The 22,577-nt window shown below is 33.9% G+C and overlaps 1 protein-coding gene across 2 annotated transcripts; it reads left to right on the top strand.

Annotated features, from left to right (window-relative positions):
- Window positions 1–3,530: 3,530 nt before the first annotated feature.
- Window positions 3,531–10,256, top strand: LOC114181707 (putative transcriptional regulator SLK2). 2 transcript variants are annotated; one of them, XM_028068236.2, is made up of 10 exons: window positions 3,531–3,655; window positions 4,385–5,615; window positions 5,829–5,960; window positions 6,273–6,321; window positions 7,093–7,307; window positions 7,395–7,463; window positions 7,977–8,077; window positions 8,689–8,782; window positions 8,882–8,951; window positions 9,103–10,256. In XM_028068236.2, the coding sequence occupies exons 2-10, from the start codon at window positions 4,641–4,643 to the stop codon at window positions 10,017–10,019; spliced, it is 2,622 nt and encodes an 873-aa protein (XP_027924037.1). In that variant the 5' UTR covers window positions 3,531–3,655; window positions 4,385–4,640; the 3' UTR covers window positions 10,020–10,256. The 2 variants fall into 2 exon arrangements, with proteins under 2 accessions (XP_027924037.1, XP_027924038.1); XM_028068237.2 differs by having other exon boundaries at window positions 3,589–3,728.
- Window positions 10,257–22,577: the final 12,321 nt, after the last annotated feature.

The raw sequence follows: 22,577 nt of genomic DNA, 5'->3' as shown, positions 1-22,577 counted from the left end.
TCTAATTTCACGTGTTTTTAATGTTTATTATTATCTACTAATTAGAAATTATGATTTTAAAATATTTATTATAAACCGATTGTTGATACAAGCAGCTCAACACTCGTGTCTTTGGTTAACGAGTTGGTATTGATATTTAGTTTGACAATGAAGTTGCAATTGAAAGTACATTTGATATTAATTTAGTTGACTGGGTGGGAATATAGATTTTTATAGTAATTATTTTATAAAAAATAATATTTTTAAACACATGTCAATTCTTGATTAGATGTGAATGTGAAAAAAATACATTATTTATAAATTCTAATTAAATTATTAGTTTATAATATAAAAAAATAGTTCAATTAAAAAAGATTAATGTAAAGTTGTACAAGCAGATAAATTAGTTAAATTTAAGTTGTTTTTATTTAAGTAATAATTTCAATATATTCATGATAGTTCTGTGTTCGGATAAGAAAAAAAGCCATTGTGTTGGAATTCAATTTCCTCTATAATTTAAGAACCAAATTCATTTCGGAGCTATGATCACCTACACACTGTTTCTCTTAATATTGGAAAGAGCTACCTGACAAAAAGATGCCACGTCATTAATCAGGTTTATAAACGGTTGCGTTCTGATCCGCTAAATCTCTACTGAACATGTGACCTGATACTATGTGACCGGCGTAAACCGTCACTTCACCGCTATAAATACTTTTATAACAATATATTTTCCAGGTAAAATATACTATACCAATATATAATGGATTTTCTTTTTTGTTATCTAATATTTTTTTTTTAATTTTATATTTTAAATTAAAATAATGATTTTATCAATATTATTTTTTAGGTGAAACTTTATTTAAATTGAATCATTTTTTTAATTTGATTGTTTTTTAAAAATTTAACCAATTTTTTAATTAAAAATAACCTACAAAACACATAAAAATTACACAAAATTATAAAGTTATTTTATCTAATTTTTATAATAATAATAATAATAATTTTATTATTATTTTTGTTTAAAAAAGTGAATACAGGTAAAAAAACACACACATATAATACATATATTTTCCCTCTTTATCTACAACTTTTGACAATTATGTTTTAACATTTTTTTTCTCATATATTTTTTACGTAATATTTTATAAGTGATTTTGTAATATAAAAAATTAAAAAAAATGAAAAATTACTTAAAAAATGAAAAATAATTTTTCTAATCCAAATTGAATGAATTTAATTTAATTTAATTTTTAGCATAATCACAACCGACTAAACCAAAATACCAATTGAATTGAATAGTTATTAGTTGGGAATATGATATATAAGATTTAAAAGTCTAATATATTTAAATAAAACAAATAATATTTTCCTAAACTTTTAGTAAAAGATAGAATTAATTTATTTTATAAATTTTGATTCTTAGATTCTAATTTTAAAAATGTGTTAATTTTATTATTTTAAATAATTTTTATTTAATTTATTTGATACTTTCATTTAACATATTTTTATTAAAGCTAGATCCAGTATTCTAAAAATGGAGGACTGTTAATCCAAATTTTAAAATGTAAATAGTTTCAATTTTCATCTAAAACTAAAAACATTTTTATTATAATCAATTTTTCAACTAAGTAACTGGAAAAATATATTATGTAAACAAATTTAATGTATAATAATTAAAAATAAAGTTAAATATAGAGGACTAAATTCCTCTTTTATAAAAATGGATGGCTAATTTAATATAAAACTAAAAAGAAAAATTAATTTCAATTTTAAAGTTAAGTGATAAAATTATATTTAACTTTATTTTTAATTGTTATACATGAATTATTTTTATATAATATATATAACCTCCTATCTAAATAGAATAACTCTACTAAATAAATATCACATAAATATAATATTAGAAGAGCATTTGAGATGAACAATCTATAAGGCACATCACGATATCATGAACTAAACTGAAATTTGAGGTTGGACAGTTATCCAAAAGGCTTGCTCATAGAGCAAAATATTACATAGGCAACGGTGCCTTCAATGAGTACTCAAAGGAATGAGATTCAATCCAAGTTTGGCTACACTTCACATACTTACAAATAATTTGAACATGTTATAGCAAGCAGATACTTACAAATATTATAAACATGGAACATAGTAGGCACTTAATCATGTGATAGCAAACAAACAGGACTCTAAGACTCAATTATCCAAATACATATAATAAGATCAAATTCTCTGGATGCTTACACTTGTGGTGGCCTTGACTGCTTTGTAGGTCTATTGCCAATGGATTTCACCCTACCACACACAAGGTTAACCTTCAAACATCTAAGCCAAAGACTAAGGTCTCCCGTTACTCTCACCACTTGAATCAATATGCTCTACGAGACTAACTGATTCTTTAGAGTTTCGAGCAAAAGCCTGGAGGATTTTTGATACTCTCGCTTAGGCGAGACCTACTCGGTTGGGCAAGATTATCAGGTTTCTTCATTGTTCGCGCATTCAAGGCAGAAAAACGAGCCACAACAACACCCAGAACTCAGACCAGACACTTTTACACAACCAACATCATCATTCAAATTATTAAGACGTGAAACAGACTAAAGCATGCAAAATAACTTAAGACATACAAAACCTAGCTTCCCTTACCTTTGTGTGAAAAGAAGCTTAAGAAGAAGGAGACGTAGTGATGTACCAGGAAACTTAAAGAGCTCAAACAAAAGCATATGGACGAAAACGAGATTAAGGCAACAGTTAAAGTGGAACGAGATTAAGGCAACGGTTAAAGTGAAACCAGAGTTCAGGAGCTGAAAACGGAAAGTAAAAGAGGTTGGAAGGTTACTTAAAAAATTGGAGGGAACATAGTAGAGTCTTTGTTGGAAGAAAAAAGAGAGTGAGGGAGAGGAACAGTTTTAGAAAAGAACAAAATGAGAGTGAGTGAGGCTGAGTGAGAGTTCTGAAGGTTCTTAATGGGTTGGCTTTGGACCTTCGAAAAAGCAAAATCCAAACCTCTTTAGAGTAGAAAAAAATGGACTTACAATGTCTTCTAAAAATCCGATTAAGTTAAAATGCCATGATATAATTACATGGGTTTTTTGAATACAACTTTTTTCCAAAATAAATCTTTAAATGTGTACGCCTAACCCGAATCAATACACGAGTTTGTTTTTTTTCTCAGATTATTTAAATTTTTTGAAAAATATTTAAGCCACTTAAAATGAGAATTAATCTGTTTAGATTTTATTTTTCTTAAATCCCACAAAGATTATGATAAACACCATTAAAGATAAGACACTAAACGACTTTTAGACTCCAAATTACAAAAACTAAACAATGGATGGGGAGTGAAATAACCTACACACAGGTTCTCTCATGCTAAAGTCTCTCTTCCAACTGATACTCGCCACGTCAGCAATAGGTCTCGAAGCGGCTGCGGATTTATCACCGACTATCACCACAGTCACTTTGGTGACACGTGTCTGAATCGTAACCTGCCACTGCAGGTGAAAGATAGCGCGTGAACGGTTCACCGGTCATTCCCACATTCTTATAAACTCTTCTCTCTCCGATTTTCACATCCTTTTTTTTTTTTCTTTTTTTCTCTTTTCTTATTCTCTGCGATTCCAATTCACTGCGCTTCCGTTGGCTTGTTTTTTTTTCAGCTCGCGGTTTCGCTGTGAGTAGTTCCGAACGATTCGTTTTTGCACTGAGCTGTTCTGAAAGCTTCATTGTTGTTTTTCAAATTTTCAGTTACTGATCGATCTTGGAGTGAATTCTTTCTTTCTGTATTTTAAATTCGTGAAGAGAATTGTAAATTATTTGCTATTTTCATTTTGATTTTTGTGGTGTTAGCTTTAAGGTTTGCGTTTTCTATTGTTTGGTTGTCATTCTTGTATTTTTGTCACTTCGCAGTTTGTTGATGGTTGTTAATTATTGTGTGCAGGAATGGAATTGGGGTTCTAGTTTGTTCTTTTTGGTTCCTTTGTTATGTTCTTGAATTTGATTTGGGGTTTTAGGGCTTTTGAATATGTGAATTTAGAGTATTGGATTTTATTTTATCATTACGATATTGATCTTTTGATGGCTTTGGGTTCTTAAAGTGAGTATTCATAGCTCTGATGAGAAAATAAAGCGAGAGGATTTAGATATCTTTCTATTTTTAATTGTTACCTTACTTTTTTTCTTCGAAGCGAATTCCTCTCTTAAGAGCAGATAAAGCGGTTAGAAAAAGGATTTGGTGTACGGGATTATTGGTTTGTGATTTATCTTTCTGGAAAAGGGTGTTGGTCAATTTGCGGGCATGTTTTAAAAATCATGCCAGGTCTTGTTTGGTCGTTTTCATTTGATTTAGCTGGAGTTTTCCATGTACTAATTAATATGTATGTGTTATTTTCTTTGTTGTTAGATTTAAAACAGCAATTGTCAGAGTTCAGAAGGAAGAACAATTCTGGATGCATTTGGTTCAACCGGAGTTATTGGGTTTGGTAAAAGGTTTTGGAATAGAGTGAAGCTTGGATATTTAAGAAAAGATAGAAGAAATACTATCAGGAGTTCACACGCAATCTGTCTGTTACGTAGAGTACATGAGCTATTTTAGACTATTTTAAATACCAGTAGGCTTGGCTCTGGAGAGCTACACAAACTGCAGTCACCAAGGGGGGATGACCTCCATGACACCTTCGCGGGTGACAGGAGGCTTAACCCAATCATCTTCACATTCTGGAATTTTCTTTCAAGGAGATGGGCAGTCACAGAGTGTAGTTAACACTCACTTAAGTTCATCTATTGTTAACTCATCTAGCACAGTTACGGGAGCCCGTCGAACAAACCTGGGTCCGGTTTCGGGTGATATGAATAATGTAGTTTTGAACAGTGTAGCAAACTCTGCACCAAGTGTTGGAGCTAGTTCTTTAGTCACAGATGCAAATTCTGCTCTCTCTGGTGGCCCCCATTTGCAGCGAAGTGCCAGTGTTAACGCGGACTCATACTTACGATTACCTGCCTCACCCATGTCATTTACGTCAAACAATATTAGTATTTCAGGCTCATCAGTGATCGATGGTTCCTCTGTAGTACAGCAGAGCTCTCATCAAGATCATAATGTTCAACAATTGCAGCAGAATCAGCAGCAGCTGCAGGGTGCTGCAAGTGCTACATCGTTGCCTGCGTCTCAAACTGGTCCGTCTTCCCTTCATATGGGTGCACATGTCCCTGGATCTTTCATTCATGATCCAAATAATGTATCTCAGCTGTCCAAAAAACCTAGAATGGATATCAAACAGGAAGATATAATGCAGCAGCAGCAGCAGCAGGTTATGCAACAGATTCTTCAGAGACAAGATTCCATGCAATTGCAGGGTCGAAATCCACAGTTACAGGCTTTATTTCAACAACACCAGAGACTGAGACAGCAACAAATCTTTCAGTCAATGCCCCAATTACAGCGAATGCACTTGCAGCAACAACATCAACAACAGCAACAACTACAACAACAACAAATGCAATATAGGCAGCAATTACAGCAACAAGTGATGCAGCCCTCTTCTGCTGTCAAGCGCCCAGGCGACAATGGTGTCAGTGGGGTTTGTGCTCGTCGATTGATGCAATATCTCTATCATCAAAGGCAACGGCCAAATGTGAGTTGCTTATTTGCTGCATGTGATGACCTATCAGAGTGTCAAATCTATATTAACTACATCATCTGTCCAGTTCTTGTTTTCTTTATAAAGTTTATTCCTTTTTCTTTCAGGAACTTAATTATATGTGAGCACATTGTTTTATGCTTTGGGTATTTTTGAATTTCTACATCAGTTATTACTCTCTTTTGAATTTTTTCTGTTTTTTTTCAGGATAATAGTATTGCTTATTGGAGAAAATTTGTGGCTGAATATTACTCTCCTCGTGCAAAGAAACGGTGGTGCTTGTCGTTATATAACAATGTTGGCCATCATGCACTTGGTGTTTTCCCCCAAGCAGCTACGGTAAATCTTTGCACTTTTTATTTATCCTTGACTGGTATGTCTTGTTTGCATAATAAATGGGGCGATGCCTTAATATTTGCTGATAATCATTTATAAAATATTCCATTCAAACTCTTTATTGATTGTATTACGTGATCATGTAATTGTTGACAACTCAAAGAATGCTGCCAATTTGCCAACTCAGTTATATTTCAAATTATTGCATTTGTTTTCTTTTTTATTTAGGTCTACGCCAATTTTCCCTTTTAATCTGTTAGTTCTATTACATCTTCGATGAGTGCATACATTGATATGGATTTTTTCTTTGTTCAGGATGCATGGCAATGCGACATATGTGGTTGTAAATCTGGAAGGGGATTTGGTAAGTATTTGTAAAAGGAAATATTGTAGCCTGTATGGTTGGAGTTTTTATTCATTTATTCCTGTTCTCATAAGTAATCACAGAAGTGTCACTTTATTTCCTGTTTCCAAGATTTATGGAAGAAACTATAGATTGGAGTTTTGTTGTTTTCCTAATTTCCTATACCACTTTCTGAAAGCAGAAAACAGTGAAAAAATGACATAGTTGTGATGATTAAATATTCAATTGGTCTTTATAGCCACACAATCTTTATGTGTTAGTCCCTACATTTAGCAAGTACTCAATTTGACCACTGCACATCTTTTAGGGATGAAAAATTACAGTTCTGTTGTGCAGAGTTATAGGGACTAAGAGGGACTAAACTGTAAAGATTTTGAAAACAAATAGAAAGCAAACTGCTTTATAAACCAAACCAACAAAACTGTTCCTTGTGTTGTGGTTCTACAGTAGTATGTTATTATGGAAATTTAGTTTCATTAAAAAATTCCATTTAGTATTTCGCTTGTTTTGCTACTGAAGTCAGTGCTGACCAATGACCAGTGGCCTGTGATCACATTCTTCATTGTTGTTACTTAGCTTTAACCTTTAAGTCATAAAAAATAAACTAAACTAATTGCAACCTTTAATAGGCTGGTGTCATTTCTTAGGGTGCAATAGTGGCAGATGCACAATTTGTGCGTTGCATGTATCTGTAAGCTATAGCATGCTGTTTCTTTTAATTTCTGATGTAAATCTTATAATCTAATATGTTCATTATGGATTTTGTTACAGAGGCAACTTATGAAGTATTACCTAGACTTAATGAAATCAAATTTGGTGGCGGAGTGATTGATGAACTTTTGTTTCTGGACTTGCCACGTGAAATAAGATTTTCTTCTGGTGCAATGATGTTAGAATATGCAAAAGCAGTTCAAGAGAGTGTATATGAGCAGCTTCGAGTTGTTCGTGAAGGTCAACTTCGCATCATATTCACTCAAGATTTGAAGGTTACAAAATTGTTTTTATAGTCTAGTATATTTTCTATTTGAATCTTTTTTATATAATAATGACCTCCTGCTTTTTAATTTGGACAGATATTATCTTGGGAATTCTGTGCAAGGCAGCATGAAGAACTTCTTCCTCGAAGGTTGGTTACACCACAGGTGTGTCTCTGCTTCCTTTAGAATGATTTTCACTTTTGCAGTCATTCTTTCTTTTTAATAGATGGTGATGCTATTTTTTAGAATATTTGTTATGTAGATCTTCATTTGTTGCTTGGTTTGATTGGTAATTGGGAGTGTAGGGACTTCCCTGAAGTGGTCTACTTTTTGCATGTTCAGAATTTTTCTGCACAAAAACTTCTGCATGTGCAATCTTGTTGCATAATTAACTCTTTACATGCTTGAATTCTTCTATCATATTTGTCAGGACTGAATGCAGAAGTACAATTTGGTGAACTTGACTGTAGTAATGTTGAAATTTGGGTAGGGAAATTGATAGGTTCAATGAAACTTCCCTTCTAATTTCATGAAGGGAAGATCAAGGAAATTAAAGTTGAAAGGTCTAAATGCCCCAGAGGCAAGGCTTAAAAATTGCTCACCTTTCTGAAGGTTGATTGGTATGGCAATATAGAGGTATTGATTTGGCTGTCATTCATATGATTCGCAAATTTGCAGGTCAACCATTTAGTAAATGTAGCTCAAAAGTGCCAGAGTACTATTGCTGAAAGTGGAGCAGATGGAGTTTCTCAACAAGATTTGCAATCAAAAAGCAGCACGTAAGTTAATGCATTGTTGTTCCTTGATGTTTGGTGTTTTAAGCAAATCCTTCTCAGACTGTGTATTTCTCTTCGCTGCACACTTGTGCGATGTTGTATTCTTGGAATGGCGCATACTAGAGTTTTCTTGATATATGGATGAACAATTTGGTGCAAACTATGTTTCTTCATTTTTAATGGATTTACTGAATGGCAATCCAAATGTATACCCATGGGAAAAATGAGAGGAAAAAGATACTGTTAGTTAATAACCATAAATTGGAAACAGAAAGATCTTAGTATAAGATTTTTCCCGTTGGCATTTCGTTGCATTCTGGTGCCCTGCATCACAGAAATAACATTTTTTTTATAGACAGAGATACCAAGTCTGGCATTCATATTTTTACATTGAGGTTATTCAAGATTAAGAGCTTCTCTTGGCATTTTAAATATAGATTAGAAATTGAGAATCTGCTTCCCTATGTCAACCAAACTCTCTAGTTGGGCATTTTATAAGCCATGCTTGGTTAAAAGTATCTGCTGGTTAGAATAGTCTATGTAACATCTAGTTAACAATTACAATGAGACTGGACTCGAGCTTCAAAGCTTAAAATAATGTTTATTTGCATCAGGGTATTGACAACAGGGCGCCAGCTTGCAAAGATGTTGGAGTTGCAATCGCTTAATGACTTGGGTTTTTCTAAAAGATATGTGAGATGTTTGCAGGTATGCTATTCAAAATTTCTGTACAGCTTGAGCACTGTAGAGATATTTGTTATGCATGTCCTTTTTCAACCCTTATTTACCTGCTACAATGGTTGACAGATTGCGGAGGTTGTCAACAGCATGAAAGACCTAATAGATATCTGTGACGAGCAAAACGTTGGGGCAATAGGTAATTTGCGTGTAGCTTTTATGAGATTACCCTATTGTGTTCTATTTTCAATTAATATAGTTGTACGAAGCTGTTTTAAGTTTTGGCTTTTGGAATTATACTTTTACATTGCCTCTGGCCTTCGTAACATAGATCCAACATTAACCTGCAGAGAGTTTGAAAAGTTATCCTCTACTAACAAATGCCTCAAAGCTCCAGATGCAAAAGATGCAGGAAATGGAGCAGCTGGCAAGTGCTCATGGTCTGCCAACTGATAGAAACACACTCAATAAGCTGATGGCAATGAATCCTGGATTGAACAACCAGATAAACAACGGTCAAAATGTGGTTAATCGTGGTGCTTTGAGTGGGTCAGCCCATTCAGCAGTACTTACAAACTACCAAAATCTTCTCATGAGGCAAAATTCAATGAATTCTAGCCCTGGCTCCCTTCAGCGCGAAGGATCCTCATTCAATAATTCTAACCCGAGTCCCTCTTCTTCTATGCAAGGAGCTGGTCCTTCTTTAGTTCCAGGCTCAATGCAAAACTCGCCTGTAGGTGGCTTCCCAGGTTCCCATCAAACCCTGCAGCAGCAGCTGCCGCTGCCGCAACTCCTCCAACAGCGCACATTAAGTGCAAATGGTTTACTGCAACAAAATCATCCACAGGGGTCCCAAGGAAATCAAGCTCTACAGCAGCAACAGCAGATGATCCATCAACTAGTGAAGGAAGTGTCAAATAACAATGGGGGAATGCAATCACAGCCTCTTGTTGGACCCATTGCAAATGGGAATATGGCAAAGAATGCATTGGGTTTTGGGGGCAATACTCCATCTATAAGCGGAGGAGGTTCTGCCAGTGTTCCACGAAACAATGGACCCATTTCGAGGAATAATAGCTTCAAAACAGCTTCAAACAGTGATTCTTCTGCCGCTGCTGGCAACAGTGGATTCAACCCAAGAACATCTGATATGCCGCAAAGTCTTCATTTGCAAGATGTGGTTCAGGACATTGGCCATGAGTTCGCGGATAACCCCTTCTTTAACAGTGATCTTGATGATGACATGGGTTTTGGCTGGAAGGCATGACTAACACAACTTGGCCATGTAATTGGCATATCTTTTGTTGAAGTGTTCTATTTTTGTACAGGATACTTTTAATAGATGCTGTTTTTTTTTTTTTCTCGATTTTCCTGTCATTTTCTTCATTGATTTCAATTGGACATGGAATCCATTAGGTGTTTTAGGGTTTTATTTGACGTTTTTTGTCCTGCAAGTGTATTGGACTATTGAAAAGAGCAGTAAGCTTTTTATACGGCACTTAAATTTTTTGTCTCATAAGCTTAATAAAATACCACTGACAGTCCTGTCACCTGCTAATACAAATCATGATGTCTTGCTGAAGTTCTCAAACTGGTCATGTATAAGGCTGGAAATGTTTCAAATACGTTAAGACAGGAAAAATGAAGCCAAGTGCTATATATACATACATACAAAGTTACTGATGGTTATTGTGATGTACCAAGTCTCATTTGGGACAAAAGTCTACAGAAACTTCGACTCTAAATTAAAAATGTAAAGTCTGCTATTCAAGTAAGAGGAGTTTTAATTGAAGGGAATGGATGAAAGTGAAAGACATTTTTCTTGTTTAGTCTGTAAGTATATAAAATTAGCAAAGTTGCTATTATATTCATAACATTTCTGCAGTGAATAAATAAAACTATTCAGTTAAAGAGGATAGGCAAATAAAAGAATCACATTGTATTTCTTGAATTTTACCTTTTTTTCTCCCTTTAATATTGCAGGAAAGACCGATAAAAGGTATTGATTAATAGTCATTTATTTTAAAGTGCATAATGTTTTTTGTTTAGATTTTAAAAGTGAAACGAAAAATTCATAATTAGTTTCTAAAAACGAAGTTAACTAATAATGTTAATTTGCTATTTTTGTGATACTAATGCATACAGTTTTAATAAGATTGTTAGGTTTACTAAGTTAAAATGTCAAAACAATTAATTTATCCTAATAAATGTTTAAATTTACGCCCTTTCATGCAAATAATTTTTTCACCTGATTGTTTCTATCCTTTTGTCTTCTTTCTCATATTTTCTCCACTCCTCTAAGCTTACTAGTTTATTGAAGACAAAAAATGATTTTGGCACTAGGAAAAAATGTTGAAAGTATATTCCTTAAAGTTTTTGTTACACAAAACCAAAATAAAAAATAATAAGTCAAGATATGGATAAAAAAAATTATCAAGCCAAATAATTCTTACAACAAATAATAATTATACAGGATAAATTTGTAAATGAAAAAAATATTAGAAATAGTATAGGTTGAAATATAAAGAACGATGTTCTTAGAGAGAAAATATATTCCCTATATAGGACAAAACATAAATATGTGTTCCTTTTCTAAGATACAATAATACGTCATTTCGATCAAGTATAACTAAAGATATATGAACTTTATCAACACCAATGTTTTAAAAGATAATATAAAATATAAGACAAAAATACTTACATAATTTGTTGTGTATTCTTCTCATGCATATAGGTTTTATATATCGGTAGAAGAGAGTAAATAGTAATAAATCTAATTCAAATAAAGGTAGTAAATAATAATACATTTGATTAAACTAAAATGAATGTGATAAAGTTAAAAAATTGTTCACCCATAAATAACATTTAGTATAAGTAATAAAAGGGTAATTTATTTATTTATTTAAATTATATTGAATATTTTCAACAATCCCCATAAAATTTTAAAAATAAAATAAATCATCTTTTTAAAATAAAATATTGTATTTTAGCATAAGGAACCTTCATAGTTTGAATATTATACTTAGTGTTTACAAATTTTCACTGAAAAAAAATGTAAAGATTTATAATTACATTGAGCTACATCTCCTCTAATTGTATTTTACTAAATAATACATACAATACCAATGTCCATTTTAAGTTCTAATAAGTGATGTACATTACAGCCTTATGCATGTATCTTGTTTCATGAGTATTATTTAGAGACTTATCCATGTCTCAGTCCTACCATCACACTAATTAGGTCAACCTTCATAGGGTGGACTCACACTCCTAAAATAATTACTATTCTGTTTATTAAGATGTATTTTAAAAATAAACATAATAATGCCTAAACCTCAACCTTATTATTCTCACAATTCATAGTAAACCTCATCATAAGAATGAGACATCACATTTATTCAAATAAGTTTGTGTACTTTAGTTAACAACAACTTCATCATTATCCATTGAACTCTATTCTATGGGTTTTCATGCATATGGATATAAACGGCCATAGTTGCAACTAGTGTACGGGCTTTAGCCCATTCTCCTGAACGTCTCAAATACTTGTTGATGTGAACCCTTTGGGACACAGATATGCAATACTTATCAATTATAATAATTAGTTTTAAATTATAATAATGAGTTTTTATTAGTCAGATTTTATATATCAGATTTTCCCTTTATTTAGGTTAATTGTTAGTGCTAAATTGGTGGAGTTTGTTCCCTGATTCTTTCCAATTTACGTTACCAATATGTATATTTATACTACTGCAATCCAAGAATAAAATATCAATTCAAACTATATCTCTATATGGTATCAGATTAATACACGATCCTCTCATTCCTTACTTTTCCATCACATGACGTCGCTCCTTCCTTTCTTTTCTTTTTTTTTTCTTCTTTTTTTTTCCTCTCATGGCCACCGACAACTCCTCCATTAGAAACCCTTATGAGCCCTCTAAACCCTTCACTTGCATCACTCTCAACAGTGTCACCAGGCTTCTTCCCTCCAATTACCTTACCTGGAAACTTCAAGTTGAAGCTCTCCTTGATGGCCATGATCTTCTCAAATATCCCGATGGATCCTTTCCTGCGCCAGCGACAACGGTCTCCACCACTGATGACCCTCCAGTGACAATTTCGAATCCTGCTTATCAAACTTGGCGTCGCCAAGACCGTCTTATATATGGTGCTCTCCTCACCACTCTATCCCCTGAAGTGGCCTCCTTGGTGTCTCAAACAACGACATCCCATGATCTCTGGACTCTTCTCCAACGCACCTATGCCAAGGCATCATCCCGCAGTCACCTTCGATAGTTGAAAGAGCGTCTCCACATGGCATCCAAAGGTACCCAATCCATCACCACCTACATGCATTCTCTGAAGCAAACTACTGATCTCCTTGCATCACTTGGCTCTCTTGTCTCCGTTGAAGACATGACTGACCATGTCTTACGTGGCCTCGACGACGGCTATAGAGCTGTCATTGATGGCGTCAATGCAAGGGACACTGCCATTCTTTTTGATGACCTTCTCGAGAAGCTTCTCATTCATGAACTCTCTCTTGTTGCTGCTCAACGGCAAGTTCCTGCTCCCATGACAGCCTTGCATGCACATGCTCGACCCAACCATTATGACAAAACTCAGTCTGGGTAATTTTTTGCATCCTCAACTTCACGCCCTGACAATCGCAAACCGTTTCTTGGTCGCTGCCAATGGTGCAATGTCAAGGGCCATGTTCTGTCTCAGTGTCTTACCTTCAAACAGCAGCACCCTAGTGTCCCACTGCCTCCTCGTTCCTCTTCTGCTACCCCTGGACAGGTTCAGGTCCATACTGCAACTGCTGGCACATCTCCAACTAATTTTCTGGTTGACAGTGGAGCGACCCATCATGTCACAAATGATCTTGCGAATCTAGCGCTTCATCATCCGTACACGGGTCCGGACTCACTGTTTATGGGTAACGGTTCAGGTTTAAACATCTCTCATTCTAGAACACTTTTACTTAATGATTTATCCCTCTCACATGCTTTGTGCGTTCCTTCCATGCAACAGAAAATCATTTCTGTCTCTCAGCTTACCAAACAAACTAACTCTGCTGTTGTTTTCTTGCCAAACTCTTTCCATGTGAAGAACCTGCAGACAGGTCAAACCACCTATAACGGCTCATGTGTGGATGGACTCTATCTCTAGCTAGCCAACTCTCCGTCCGTCCACTCTGTCCGCACCACCTCCTCTGCTTCATGGCACCATAGACTTGGGCATCCTTCCACTTCTATCTTCACATTTATTCAATAGCATTTTTCTTTGGGTTCACCTAAATTCCGGCAATCAAATTGCAACTCATGTCAAATTAGCAAAAGTCATAAACTTCCTTTTCATGAATCCACTCTTAAATCATCTTATCCTTTGGAAATAATTTTCTTTGATGTATGGACTTCCCCTGTTTTATCAATTGACGGTCTTCGCTACTATTGCATGTTTGTTGATCATTTTGTTGATCATCTTATCCTTCCATGCAACAGAAAATCATTTCTGTCTCTCAGCTTACCAAACAAACTAACTCTGCTGTTGTTTTCTTGCCAAACTCTTTCCATGTGAAGAACCTGCAGACAGGTCAAACCACCTATAACGGCTCATGTGTGGATGGACTCTATCTCTAGCTAGCCAACTCTCCGTCCGTCCACTCTGTCCGCACCACCTCCTCTGCTTCATGGCACCATAGACTTGGGCATCCTTCCACTTCTATCTTCACATTTATTCAATAGCATTTTTCTTTGGGTTCACCTAAATTCCGGCAATCAAATTGCAACTCATGTCAAATTAGCAAAAGTCATAAACTTCCTTTTCATGAATCCACTCTTAAACCATCTTATCCTTTGGAAATAATTTTCTTTGATGTATGGACTTCCCCTGTTTTATCAATTGACGGTCTTCGCTACTATTGCATGTTTGTTGATCATTTTACTCGCTATATTTGGCTATATCCGCTAAAATGCAAATCTGATGTGCAAACTCTGTTTTCCAAATTTAAATCGCTGGTTGAAAATTTTTTTCATCACAATATCAAAATTCTTTACACGGATAATGGTGGCGAATATATTGGTCTTCGTTCTTTTTTAAGCACTCATGGAATAAGTCATCACACCACCCCACCTCATACACCTGAACATAATGGAATTTCAGAATGCCGGAATCGACACATTGCCGAAACCGGTCTCTCTCTTCTCCACCACTCAGGCTTGCCCCTCACATATTGGCCTCACGCCATGACAACAGCAGCCTATCTCATAAACTGTCTCCCAACACCAATTCTTGGGTACCTATCCCCCTATGCCAAATTACTCAAAATTAACCCGGATTATCATAAGTTAAAGTATTTTGGTTGTTTGTGTTTTCCCTGCTAACCATAAACTTGCACCAAAGTCTGCTATATGTAATTTTGTAGGTTACTCGGCTGATCAACATGCTTACTTGTGTCTCGATCCCACCACAGGAAGGATCTACACCTCTCGCCATGTCAAGTTTGTTGAATCTGAATTTTCGTACAGCTCCCTAATACCTAAAGCCAGGTCGAGTGCAGAGCAACCAGCAGAGCAACCAACAGGCCAACTTCAGCTATCCATACTCCATCCTATAAACCAACCCATGATCAGTACTACCCTAAACCCACCGGAGGAGGTCTCGGCAGCACCTTCCTCTTCATCTTTCACCAACTCCCCACCTCTGGTCCAACCCTCCCCTGGACACTCTGAATCCCCTCTAACCTCACCACCATCCCCACCATGTTCTATGCCACCATCCCAACCCGATGCCAACCCTACCAACAGACCCCAAACCGATGGAGGTGGTATCATTACTCGGTCTAAAAACAACATTGTCAAACCCCTCAAAAAAGCTTAACCTCCATGTCCATCCCTCTTCTCCACTTGAGCCCAACACCTTCACCCAAGCTCTTCGTGACCCTGATTGGCGCTCCGCTATGCAAACTGAGTTTGACGCCTTACATCGCAATCGCACTTGGGACTTTGTCAGTCGGTCCTCTACTCAAAATTTGATTGGTTGCAAATGGGTCTTTCAAATCAAACAATACCCGGATGGCTCGATTGATCGGTACAAGGCTCGGCTAGTCGCCAAAGGTTTTCACCAACGCCCTGGTTGGGACTATACCGAGACATTCACTCTGGTTGTTAAACCGGTCACCGTACACACTGTCCTCACACTTGCAGTTCATCAAGGGTGGTCCATCCACCAACTTGATGTCAACAATGCATTTCTTCAAGGGACGCTCAAAGAGGAAGTATTCATGCTCCAACCCCCTGGTTTTGTCAACAAAAGTTTCCCTGATCATGTTTGCCGCCTCAAAAAGGCACTCTATGGGCTAAAGCAAGCACCACGCACCTGGAATACGGAGCTTCGAGTGTTTCTACTTTCTCTTGGCTTTGTCAACTCAACTGTTGATGCATCTCTCTTTATCTCTCAAAAATCTGGTTCCACACTATATTTATTAGTATATGTTGATGATATCATTGTCACTAGGAGTTCCCCTACTGAGTTGTCCAACCTTATTTCCACCCTTGCCGCTCGATTTTCGCTGAAAGACCTTGGATGTCTCACCTATTTCTTAGGCGTCGAAGTAATTCGTTTCGCTACAGGACTGTTTCTTTCACAAAGGAAATACATCACTGATCTTCTCCACAAATCAGGCATGGCTAACACAAAATCATCCTCCACTCCCCTGTCCGCCAGTGCTCCCTTACTCAAGGATTCTGGTGATCTCCTACCTTCCCCAACTGAGTATCACACCCTCGTAGGAAGTCTTCAATACTTAAGTCTTACTCGCCCGGACATCGCCTTCAGCACCAACAAACTTGCGCAATTCATGCAACATCCAAGAACGACGCATTGGTCTGCCCTCAAACGGGTGCTCTGTTATTTGGCGGGTTCTTGCAACAAAGGCATCTTCATCTCGGCAACTGCTCCGCTAACCTTTCATGCTTACTTAGATGCAGATTGGGCGAGTGATAAGGATGATTATATCTCCACCACTGGTTACTTGTTATATCTCGGTCGCACTCCCATCTCTTGGAGCTCCCGGAAACAACTCTCTGTTGCTCGTTCCTCAACCGAAGCAGAATACAAAGCCTTGGCTGACACGGCCAGTGAGCTTCTATGGGTCCTATCCTTGTTCACTGAACTTGGTCACATCCCCACAGCCAACCCGGTTATATATTGTGATAATCTTGGTGCCACAAGTCTCAGCGCCAATCCTGTTTTCCACTCTCGGATGAAACATATAGCCTTAGCCTATCATTTTATTCGTGAAAATGTTCAAAAAGGCAAGTTTCAGGTATCCTTTGTATCTACTGATGATCAACTTGCTGATATACTCACAAAGCCTCTACTTCACCCTCGGTTTGATTCATTACTGTCTAAGTTGTCTCTCTCTTCCAGATCGTCCAACTTGCGGGAGGATATCAATTATAATAATTAGTTTTAAATTATAATAATGAGTTTTTATTAGTCAGATTTTATATATCAGATTTTCCCTTTATTTAGATTAATTGTTAGTGCTAAATTGGTGGAGTTTGTTCCTTAATTCTTTCCAATTTACGTTACCAATCTGTATATTTATACTACTGCAATCCAAGAATAAAATATCAATTCAAACTATATCTCTATAATACTTTTGTTTGAACTAATAAAGTCAAGAGAAATAATACCATAAGTAATTAAATTTATAATATATTTATGTCTTACTCTAAGATGCTTTTTTTTTTCATTAAAATTTTTGCTAGAATATAGAATCTTGACTGTCATAATGCCTTTAACAATCTCATAAAATAATAGTTTGTTTAACATATTTTAATGATATTGTACCTCTACCCAGAAGTAAAAACATAACTAGTAGTTGAGTTGATTTTGTGTCATTAGAATAAAAAATTCAAAATTCCACACAATGAATGTCATAGCTAGAAGCAACACAAATAATATTACCACTAGAAGGAAAAACAATATTAGGGATATCACAAACACAATTTATGTTAATTTATCCTTTAAGGGGTAACCCTCCATTTTCACATTCAGCTCCAACAAAATTGAATTCATCTCATAAAGGTGCTCCTTCAACAATGTTTCTTCCTTCATGTGAAGCCTAAACAACTATTTCTTGAGAAATAATTTACTTTAAACAGATTATCATGAAGAATTTCTCTAACTTTAACCACAACCTAAAAATAAAATTTCCATTTAAGTGAGAGACAAAAGAGCTTCATATATTTATATAGTTATACACACATATAACCACTACAACTTGATTGTCTTCCCCTAAGAAATTTGTCCAGTGTTATAATATATAATGGATTAACATGGGTCGTAGTAATGAGATAATGAAGGTAATTTTAATAAGTCCTGTTATAGAAATGGTAGTGATTTTGTCTAACAATGTTAGCAGTGAAGATCCTTGTCCTCTAAAGGTTATTAAATTATTCAAGGTATCTACGTTCCACTAGAGAGTATAGGTATAACATGAACTATTGTTGATAATTTTCCAGCATATGAGGAAGCCATGTAGGTGTATTTAATGATTTCTATGAACAACATGAACAAATGATTTCTATGACGGTCATCAAGAGGAAAAGATAAGAAAGATGAAATGAAATGAAATGAGAACAAATGTTATATAAATAACTTTAAATGACACAAATATCATCAATATATGATTAGGCGAACATTTTTATATATGTTATTATAATTGTTATAACTAATTACATTATTAGATTTTTGTTCTCTTTTCGTTCAGGAAAAGCAGAATCAACAGGGGAAGAAGTGGGTAGTTTCCTTGTCCATTCAAGCTATTTTGGGTTAAGACTAAGATGTGTCCTAATTCTCCTCCGACTTTTTACGAAATTGGGTGTTCTTTCGTTTAAAATCGTCCATCTCTTTTGTGTTTCTCTCTTTTTAGATTATCAAACTCCTTTATGAGTTCAATTAGTAATGTTGTCATACTTGTGTAGTTCAAAATTGACTTTAAATATATAATTACATTTGATAAATCTCACTTAATATAAGAGTAAACATCAAATATCAAATATTTTTATAAGAGTCAAGTAACCTTTGTAAGATTGAAATGTCTCTAAGTTTTGAATTTTTCTCAAATCTCCAAAGTACTTTATTTCTTATTACACCTTTAATTATATATTTTTTCTTTGTGAAATTTCGTTCAATGGTGTATCAAATCATTTCTAAAGCACATATTTGATAATTTTTACTTCATATTGATAGTTTTATTTATTTATTTTATCATGTAGGATATTATTTTATACAATTATTTATTTTTTCTAACTCATTCTAATAAATGAAATTTTATCATTGTAATTGTATAAAGATTTTTCATTTACTATAATATAATAATTAAATGTCATTATCATGAAGTTTAAAGATAAAATATTTATGTTTAAATTCGAATTATTATTAGTTTAGTTTTATGTGTCATTTAATCAAAGTAGTGTATTATAATCTTTATTAATATATATATATATATATATATATATATAAAGATTTTATTGTAATTTCGAAAAAGAAAGTAAAGAGAATTTGAAATATTTTTAAACTTGAATATTTGTTGTCTTTTTATAATTTAAAAAAAATATAGTTTAACTTTATCAACTTTATTTGATTGTGTTTTTCAAAAGTAAGGAATGTTCTTTTTGCTATGACAATTTATTTATATATAATTGTGTTATATTTTATATAATTCTTTCACTTGCAGTCAATTGTAGGTTGGTACTTTTATTTAAAATTGATATAATTATCATTTATTTCTATCTATTTGATATTAAATACGTTCTTTTGATATTGAATATTTGATATTGAAACAGTAAAAAAAGGAGTATGAGCATGGATACGAGTGTACCCGTTATCTAATGGGGATGACAATAAAACAAAAGTTTCATATGTTGAGTATATATGAATGACCCAAATTACCAAGTATTACACCACTAATTTAGCATTGACACATTTAATAATAAACACTCGAAGAGTACAATATATATATATATATATATATATATATATATATATATATATATATATATATATATATATATATATTACAAGATTTTACAATCCTCCATAGTTTGTATTTAAAGTTTTTCAGAAGAAATATAGCCATGACATATAAGGAGGGATTACAAAATATCCAAATTATGTACATATGTATATATTCTACACTAATGTCTTAAAAAGTCGCAACCTCACTATTGCCCGTCACCACTATCTACAAAATTCTATACTCATGTATAACATACAGTCATTGTAAATGAATATCACAACACCACAAAACAAAGGTAAATAAGTGAAGAATAATCAATACTACATATACCAACATTATCATAAAATCTAAAAGTAATATTTTACTGAAACAAATATAATTATTCTACAACAAGCTCAAAAGCCTACCCATTTATCACACTTTCTCCGTTTGTATCATAAATTTGATTCAACAACAAAAATTGCCTTCCAAACAAGGTTTATCATCAACCTTAAATCAACAATTGTTAAGAAGTGGAGTTTAAGCCTAACTCAACCCCACAAAACTGCCTTGTAAGGTGAGGTTTGCACCCCACTTATATACTATGTAATTTCTTTATCTCTAGTCGATGTGAGATTTCCAACAACAACTTGCAACAAGAATAAAATTTCTATTATAATACAACTCTCATAGCTCAAACATCATAACACAACCCTCATGACTCAGTCATAAAATAAACATTTGCCTTTACTTTCAGAAGACCAATGTATTAAGTGAACTCAAAGACCTTGACACCTGTCATAACTCCCTCTTGTCTCTTACGAGATACAACTATAGATTTACATTGAGACACTAATTCCTCTTGAGTATGACACATGTAAATACATGACTTCAGACAAGAATCTTCTTCGACTCTCAGAACTAGATATTTTCCTTGACATGAGTTCAATACTAACAAAGTCAGGATAATCACTACATGAAAATCTCCCTTAATACACTACCTAACAATCACATCAATTTAGTATTCCCTCCCTAGGAGTCACTACCTTCACAACAACCACACAATAATTCACATGTCTCATTCTCATATGAAGTTAAATAATTTCACCATGACATACATATATATCTTACCTTGGCCCAAACTCATCACATATTATTTATTCCAATTTAAATGCTAATGATTCATCATTTATTTTCTATTGCATTAATATAATATTCAATTACAATATTTCAATCAAATATATCAAAATATTAAATTGTATAGTCCTTTTAACATTTAAAACACAATATTTTCTCAAACTTTCACCCAACGAAAATAAAACCAGGGCTCATTGGAACTGAAAATCCAAGTCACACTAGCGTTACAAAAATCGTGCTCAATGTCCTCTAGTGCGCCCAGCGGTAGGTGATTGGTGCCCAATGCCACAATCCCTGGAGTTATCTTGAATCCATTTTTCAAGTAGCCCCAATGGTATACAGCTAGCGCCTAACGCTCTAAAGCCTTGGATCTCATTAGAATCCATTTTTCCTTTGGTGCCCAACGGTTCTGAGGTCTCACCCGACATCATTACAAGAATTCAGAAACCTCAATGTATATGAAATTAGTAAACTGGTATATCTAAGTTTTTATACTACTTTATTGTATAAAATAAGCATAGTTTAGTTCCAAATCATCTTAAATTAATAGATTTTATCCCCCTTTTCAATAAGATAAATCATTTAACAAGTTCACTTCCCCCCACCTTTAAGACACTCTCCTTTTGATCATCCCAAATTATAATAGATCAAATCATTCATACTAAAAGAAATAAACAAAGAACAAAATTCAAGAATAATACTAGATCAATCCAAGTAGAACAACATAACCATTTTACATCATAATAGTATGCAATAACACATATATATCATTACCTTTACAAAAATATGAAACAATAGTATTCTAAAACCTCAACTAGCTTCTCTCACCTTAAAAATAATTTTTCCTCAAAGTTAATCTCCATTAGCTCAAGAAACACTGTTTCTTGCAACTAGGCACCTAAAATAAATTATCCAAACAAGACAAAAACTCGAGATAAATCAAGCTGAGATAACCACTTCTATCAACTGACTTCACTAAGATCGATGACTAAAACAACATGAAAACTAAATAAGAGTGATTTTATAGGATATATATATATATATATATATATATATATATATATAATATATATATATATATATAAATTTACTACATTTTAAAATTTGATCGGATCAAAACACTCCTTAACTTCTCAATTTCATCATGGTACACAACTAAATTTTGAAAATGATGAGAAAATAAAGATGAAATCAAAAGAGAAAGAGAAAGAGTAAAAATATTTGACTTGGATATGATAAAAAATAAGTATAAAATTTTACTTTAGATATAAATACGTAATTTTACTTTTGAGAATAAGAATGATATAATGAGACCTGTTCCCACCCTGTTACCATTCTATATCAATTTCACATTAAGTTCTTATTAGTTTATTCCATCTTAATTTATTCAATTTAGATTAAAATTAGAAAAATATTTGTATTTTTCAATCTGAGTCGTCTCAATTATATATTTAAAATTTTTAATATGATAATGCATTTAAATATAATTGATTTCTCGCTGAAATTAAAAGAAAATATGCCTCCGAAAATTGTGTAAAGAAGTTCAAGTTGTATACAACATAAGACACTATTCGACTTTTACACTCCAACACAATTCATTAGAACTAAACGTACGGATGTTGAGAGAAAATTACCTACACACAGTTTCTTTCGTGTTAAAACCTATTATCCAAT

The sequence above is a fragment of the Vigna unguiculata genome, chromosome 4 (genome assembly GCF_037176805.1).
Source record: "Vigna unguiculata cultivar grain cowpea cultivar isolate G323 ecotype 2 chromosome 4, ASM3717680v1, whole genome shotgun sequence".
Classification (NCBI taxonomy): Eukaryota; Viridiplantae; Streptophyta; class Magnoliopsida; order Fabales; family Fabaceae; genus Vigna; species Vigna unguiculata.
The sequence above is the reverse complement of the archived record's forward strand: the minus strand, read 5'-3'. Positions and strand labels throughout refer to the sequence as shown.